The 7797-nt window shown below is 38.3% G+C and overlaps 1 protein-coding gene across 2 annotated transcripts in view; it reads right to left on the bottom strand.

Moving 5' to 3' along the window:
• Positions 1-1031: 1031 nt before the first annotated feature.
• The window catches only part of DENND6A (DENN domain containing 6A), a 73488-nt gene continuing 66722 nt past the window's right edge, over positions 1032-7797 (bottom strand). For both annotated transcript variants that reach the window (XM_010817805.4, XM_059880071.1), the window contains exon 20: positions 1032-2439. In XM_010817805.4, the coding sequence (XP_010816107.2) occupies positions 2320-2439 (120 nt within the window). In that variant the 3' untranslated portion in view covers positions 1032-2319. The remainder of the gene's footprint in view (positions 2440-7797) is intronic.

Raw genomic sequence — 7797 nt, 5'->3', positions numbered from 1 at the left:
CCAAAAAGGAGCATGGAAGATTTATTCCCGATGTTGAAGTGGAAAGCCTCAGTTCAAAAATATTTATGATCTTAATGTTTTCTTGTCTACAAAATAAAGTATATATCTTGTTAAAAATGTAAAGTTCCCCACAATCTTCTCCACCTCGCATGTATTTCCGCCATACCATTGGTGCAATTTAGGATTAGCCGCACCCCACTCCCCACCTCGACGCTTATGCTGACTAAGACATGCTCACCCACCTTTCAGATCTGTTTAACCCCCTTGGAAAATACATTCTTGACCTCCTGACTAGATAAATAACTCAAACCATCTGCTCTTCAAGTTATGATTTCACTTTTGATATTACTATTGGTAACCCTCTTCCCTTCTCCCACTTGTGTAAAAACTCTAGAGAACTGGACCCTAGTCTGTTTTTATATTACTTTGTAATCACTCAAATAGAGTTGAATGACTGAGGGACAACTGAATAAATTATGGTATATCCATACTATTTATGAGAATACTCTCCGGATTTAGAATGATGTACAACTATAAATTCTAATGAAAAGATCTCCAAAGTACAGTTACTGTGAAATGCCAAATAATTACTAAGTACAGTAAAGTGATATCTGCTCTGTTGCTCAGTCAATGTGTGACTCTCTGAGGTCCTATGCACTGTGACCTGCTAGTTTCCTCCGTCCGTGGAATTTTCCAGGCAAGGATACGGGGAGTGTGTTGCCATTCCCCACTCCAGGGGATCTTCTCCACCCAGGGATGAAACCAGAGTCTCTTGCATCTCCTGCATTGGCAGGTGGATCCTTTACCACTAGCACTACCTAGGAAGCCCCACAGTAAAGTAACATAAAAATGTGTGAGCGTGTGTGTGTGTGTGTGTGTGTGTGTAAATGAAGAACAATAACTTTGAAAAAGAATCTGCAGTAATGACATTTAGTGGTTACCTGTCTAACCTGTGTGGAGGGAGGAGGGCACCTTCCTAGAGAGTGAGGGAACCAACTTTTGAGGTGACAGTTAAAAGAGAGTTTTATCACTATTTTAAAAATTCACTTTATTGAGATATAATTTACATGCAACACAATTCTAAGTGTACAATTCTATTAATTTTAACAAGTGCATACAGTACTGTAGCCAACACCATAATCATGATATTAATTGTTTACATTACCCCCCAAAGTTCTCATACTCATTTGTAGTCATCCTCTTCCCTCACTTCAAGCCACTGGCCAACCACTGATGCTGTCGTAACAGATTGCCTTTTCCAAAATTTCATGTAAATTTTACAGAGTAATACAGAACGGCCAAACTCCTGTGTATGAACTCTTTCTCCTAGCATAATGATTTTGAGATTAATCCATGTTACAGCATGTACCAATACTTTGTTCTTTTTAATTGCCAAGTACTATTCCATCGTGGATATACTAGTTTCTTTATCCATTCATCAACTGATAGCCCATTTGGGTTGTTCTGAAGTTTTGGACTTTTATGAATAAAACTGAACATTTGAATACAAGTATCTGTGAATCTGTATTAATTTATTTTTGTAAGATGAATTTATTCATGCACCATTTAGATAATTTTTTCAAAAAACTTGAATTTGATGAATAAGTTCATCATTGCTTAAAATTTATTCTTCCAGATTTTACTCTATGAAATATTAACTTTTCTATATAAATGTTAATGGGATTTTACACTGCTAAGCAACTTCTTTTTCTATTTAATAATATACTGTGACCATTTTAAAATATCAGTATTTATAGATTTAACTCATTCTTTTTAAGGGTTGCATTTCATTGTATGCATGTAAGATAACTTATTTAACTAACCTACCAAATTGTAAAGCTTCCAATAATTTATGGTACCAAAATTTCCCTCAAGTTTCCAAATGATACTCGTAAGATGTTTCTTATTCACTACAGCATTATAATGCAGAAAACTGGAAACATCAACTTTTTAAAAGAAGTATTTTTTTGGCACATGGTTTGTGGGATCTTAATTCCCTAACCAGGGATTAAACCCACACCATGAGAGCAGAGTCCTAACCACTGGACTGCCAGGGACGTCCCAAAATACTTATATACCCCTTTCTTTCTTTTCCTCTGGTCACAAGTCCAGCTATTCCGATTTTTCTATTGCAGCTGCAATTTTATAAATTTACAACAATGATAAATTAATAGTTATTAGACACATTACCAGGATATTTAATTTCTTTTCCTAATTGTGCTGTCCTAGGTGGTTCTATATTGGAGAAGGAAGTGGCAACCCACTCCAATGTTCTTGCCTGGAGAATCCCAGGGACGGGGTAGCCTGGTGGGCTGCCGTCTATGGGGTCACACAGAGTCGGACACGACTGAAGCGACTTAGCAGCAGCAGCAGCAGGTGGTTCTGTAGTTGTTTATTCCAGCTGGTGCATTCTGCAGGATGGGGCTGAATAAGAAAAACCTGCAAAGTTTCACAACGGGTAAGCTTTATGTTGTTGAAGACCTACTGAGTAAAACTCCATCTGGTAGATCTACCCTTTAGAAACTCGTATTTTAGGAGTGACCCTGGGCAATCAAAACCAAAAACTTCCTTCTTCCAGTGGATATGGTAAAGCCACTTCATAGATTACAGTGGGTTTATTCGGTTCCTCCTGTTTAAATTCTCAAATGTTCCAATAATAAATTCTTAAACAAGGTGAAAATAAATGTGATTAAATATACATTTGAAGAAAACAAGGGAAATGCAAAGGGAAAGCAATTGATTTAATATAATCAGATTTTTAAACTCTTTAAAAGCAATTTAATAGACATGTTTATTAATTTCTAGTGTGCAACAAAATACTATTTAATTTTTTAATAACTGAAAGTCTATGCAATTACCTAAGAGATCCACATATTTGCCTAGAATTTAACTTAAAAGGAATTATAGACTGTCTTCAAGAAGAAAACTTCCTCTTCACTGGAAAGACATGTAAAGCATTGCTTAGCAGTTGAAGAACTAAAAACTGCATTTTGGAAGATTGCTAGATTAAAAAAAATTTGTATCCTTTAAGTAGCTTTTATGGGCTTCCCTTGTGGCTCACCTGGTAAAGAATCTCCTATAATGCAGGAGACCTGGGTTCAAATCCCCGGGTCAGGAAGATCCCTGGAGGAAGAAATGGCAACCCACTCCAGTATTCTTGCCTGGGAAATCCCATGCACAGAGGAGCCTAGCAGGTCCATGAGGTTGCAAAGAGCTGGGCAGCACTCAGTGACTAAGCATGTCTGTCTGCTTTGAGGTTTATAGAGAATTCCTTAAAATAGTGTTCACCTGGGACTTCCCTGGCAATCCAGTGTTAAGATTGCCAATGCAGATGCTGCAGGTTTGATTCCTGAACAGGAAACTAAGATCCCAGATGCCTTGTTATCAAAAAATCAAAACATAAAAAACAGAAGCAATATTGTAATATATATTTTTAATTTATATATATATATATAATTAAACAATGTTCACCTGATTCCACCAGTCTTCTTAAATTGATTTTCTAAACTTCTCAAGACAAATGAAATGAGTCTCCTTCCTCATAACTTCTTCCAAAATGTAATCCATATTTTGTTTAGTTAAGCAAGACAGCTGAAGAGAACTCTGATTTCCATCACTAGCCTCTAAAACATTAACCAGAACATCAAATGAAGACGTCAGAGTAGATTTTTCAGATTTCCACTTAAGATTTGCTGCACATCAAGAAGCCAGTGGAGATTACAAAACAGGATGTTAATGGTCCACTGAAATGTCTCCATTGTAAAGATAAGGCTAATCAGGGTCAGAGAAGTTAAGTAACCTGCCCAAGGTATCACAGCTAATAACTGGGACAAGAAACCATTTCTTCTCGTGTCAACACCCTTACCCACTGTACTATTGCCTTATTTTTAAAAGTGAGGAAGTTGAGCCCCAGAGGGAAAACTTGCTATCATTTACTGATCACTTACCATGTACCAAGTGCTATATACTTCATTTAAAATCCTAACAACTTTGAGGATTGTATTATAAGGTTGCTCCAACTCTAAAGCTTATTCTTTTAAACAGCACACTACACCAAGTATTGCTTTCTCATCTGGTTTTTTTTTTTTTTTTTAGAATGAGAGCTTTCCGGTCTCACATGTGTTTATGTTTTAGTCTGTTAATCATGTAATTATTTTTGCTGATTTATGTCCCACTAGAACACAAGCTTAAGGAAACCATTTCACCTCCTCTGAAATTTTCAAAGAGTATGTATTCTATAAATAGTGCTAATATTCTAATATTTAATTGCAACAGTGAATGTTACTGAGCACTTATTATAGCTAAGCATTGTAACATGCATTATCCCATTTAATCCTCTCAACAATTTAATCCATGTCACTCACTTTGTTCAACAATGACTCAGCTCTAAAAAAAAAAAACTCAGCTCTGGTTCTAGTACACCTGTTAGTCATACAATAATATAATTTTTGGCCTTCATTTCTCAACCTCTATAAACTCCATTTTGATCTCATTCTCTGATTATAATCCATCACTTACCTTGTTAAAAGTTTTTGTCCTCTGAATATTGTTATTTGTCTGCAATAATGGAAAAATATCCATGCTTCTACAAAGAATCATGTCCGTCACCTACTTTCTCTTCCAAAAGGGGAACAGTATATGAACTCCCAGAATCTTTGGATAGTTTGGCCAAACACGTCACCTCAGTGCCTTTTGGTCTATTAAGTCTTCTTTAAAAAAAAATTTTTTTTAATTTATTCCATTTATATGTGGTGGGAGGCTCTGTTTATTTGAATCTATACCCTCATCTTACCTAGGAGTCAGTGTTTTGTTTTTTAATTTTGGTAGACACTGCTGACTTGGAAGAATATTAAGTCCACCTGACTTTAGTCAACATTCGCCTACTTCTCCAATTTAAAACAATTCTCCTGCTTTATTTGCTTCTTAAAAGGAAGTGCAGTCGCTCAGTCGTGTCTTACTCTTTGCAACCCCATCCATGGGGATTCTCCAGGCAAGAATACTGGAGTGAGTTGCCATTCTCTTCTCCAGGAAATCTTTCTAAGCAGGGGTCAAACCCGGGTCTCCCGCATTGCAGACAGATTCTTTACCATCTGAGCCAAGGGAAGCCCCTGCTTCTTCGAGATGATATCCATTGTATAGATAAGTCAAATTCATTTAAAGTTTCTTACTGGAAACTTTAAAAACAGGGAATGCCAAGAACTTGACTAGCTTCCTTTGAAGTATTTATTGCAGTCATATTCCTGACTTTCAGAAGAACTGGTACTCTGGTTTTCTAGAAACTTTAAAGCTGAGTGATTTTATGGCAGGACTGTATCTTGAGACTCTTGCAGGAAGGAGCCCCCTTCAGGGCCCAATAAAGGCCCCTCTCAGGCCCTTGAAAGGGTCCCCCTTCCTACAACAAGACCACTAATTCTACTAAGATTTGTATTCACCATCTAACATTTATAAAAGTTTCACTCAGTCCTGTTTCACTCTTTGCAAGCCCACGGACTGTAGCCCACCAGGCTTCTCTGTCTATGGAATTCTCCAGGCAGGAATACTAGAGGGGTTAGCTGTTCTCTTCTGCAGGGGATTTTCCTGACCCATGGATGAAACTCTGATCTCCTGCATTGCAGACAAATTCTTTACCGCCTGAGCCCTCAGGGAAGCCCAAAGAAGAAGCAAAAAGATCAAAATGGAATCGTTTGTGTACTTGCAGACCCCACATTCCACTACAGCAAACTTAAGACTGAATTGCAGTTTCAACCCCTCCCAGAAATGTGACCTTTAAAACCACCAATCTAAAATTTACTCATCAACAATAGTGAGGTAATCTGCATGATAAAGACCCCTGCCAGACCTCTTCTTCCCCAAAAGAAGGTGGCCTAAAATTATCCTTTCTTTTCTTTTGCTAATACCTTCTTGTCTCACCCTCCTTCTGCCTATAAAAATCTTCCATTTTGTACAGCCCTTCAGACTGTCCTTCTGTTTACCAGTTGGGATGCTGCCAGACTCAAGTCATGGAATAGTCAATTAGATCTTTTACAAAACTCAGTTGAATTTTAGTTTTTTTAACAGATTGGTGACAAGGCTGGATCCAAAGTGAACTTCCAAAGACAGTAAGAAACAGAAGTGCAGCTCTCCAACTCTGAGTTGGTGGTCTTTCTTGCCCTTTCCAGTGACATCAGTCAGTTCCTCTCCATTGAGCTGCACTCTGTTTTTTGCATTCAACTCTAGATCTCATTAGCTTTCCTTTACAGAACAGGTCAAATTGGTAGAGGCTTCTGCCCTAGGCCAACCAAGCCTGTCACCTTTCAGACCAAATTTCCCCAGGAAAACCCCAGCCCATAGATCCTTCCCCCAACTCAACACTGGGACTTCTGGTGGCAGTTGAGTTTTCCAGTTATTTGGAATCAATTCATAGCCCCCATTCCTTGAGGTCTGTTTGTTCGTTGCTTTCCCCAGTCGAGACTTCCAAGGGAATGTTTGCTAGTTACTGGCCAGAGTCGGATTCAGTCCAGTGGAAGGCCTCAAGTAGCTGTTACATAAAGGCTGGTTGCCAGTGGGAGTCTTGGAAGTACTCAGAAGCTGATTAGTTGGGCTCTGAAAAACCCAAACACTGGGCTAAATGAAATGTGGTCCTTTATAGCCAAAGAAAAGACCCTGATGCTGGGAAAGATTGAGGGCAGGAGGAGAAGGGGACAACAGAGGATGAGATGGTTGGATGGCATCACCGACTCAATGGACATGGGTTTGGGTGGACTCCAGGAGTTGGTGATGGACAGGGAGGCCTGGCGTGCTGCGGTTCATGGGGTCGCAAGGAGTTGGACACAACTGAGCGACTGAACTGAACTGACAGCCAAAGAGTTGAGTGAGCCACCTTCCGGGACATTTGCTTATTTTATGTTTAAGAACTATGCTCCTGCAAGGTGCAGGTATTTACCAAAGTTTTACTAAAAATAACCTATAATTGCAATGACCATTATGAGGAATGTTCCAAATACATAAAATCATTTTAAAAGTACACAGAGCGACTCAGTGACTCTCTCTCTCCCCCTGAGTCTGCCCCTGTGCCTACCAACACATATATTCTTTTTCCTCTTAATAAACACTTTACTTGCTTCACTACAAAAAAAAAGAGAGATAAAACACTGAAAAGTATGCATTCCCATATCAAATAACAGAATGGGATACCTATTTTAATTAGTATGAAGAAGACTCCAAAAGATTTAGAAATTCCAAAATAGCCTCATTGAAATATTTGTTGCAAAAGGCTAGTGCAAAATTAAACACCAAAGGTATCTAAAAACAACACCTAGGCCACACCCATTATAACCTCATAGGGCTTCATCATCAAAACACTGGCCCCAAAATTTTCTATTGTAATCAACCAGAACACTAGGAAAAACTGTCCTCAAAAGCCCTATGTAAATTCTTCAGGATCAATTTAAATGGCCACATATGGGTCCCTTTCAGAACTCTTATTAAAGAGTTCTGGTTGATGAACTCTTATTAAAGAACTTTAATAAGATGAAACTCTTATTAAAGAACTTCTGGCAAACTGGTATGTATTTTCTCAAACAGCTGAGGGGAAACAAAATTAAAATCGATGAGGTTATTCAATACCACCAGAAATATTTGTCCTAGATGAAGCCTGACAATATACTTGAAAGGACTTGATAACTTTAGGTTTAAAAATTTGGCCAAATGGGAGAAGCTGATGTTCGGGGCCTGCTAGGCATTTTATTTGGCCTTCTCTTCTAAGGTAACTGTACCCGGAGGGAAAAAGCCATTCCAACTATAGGAGAATGGGTGTGT

Source organism: Bos taurus, chromosome 22 (assembly GCF_002263795.3).
Source record: "Bos taurus isolate L1 Dominette 01449 registration number 42190680 breed Hereford chromosome 22, ARS-UCD2.0, whole genome shotgun sequence".
NCBI classification, from domain to species: domain Eukaryota; kingdom Metazoa; phylum Chordata; class Mammalia; order Artiodactyla; family Bovidae; genus Bos; species Bos taurus.
Note: the sequence above shows the minus strand (reverse complement) of the source record. Positions and strands in the feature narration are given on the sequence as shown.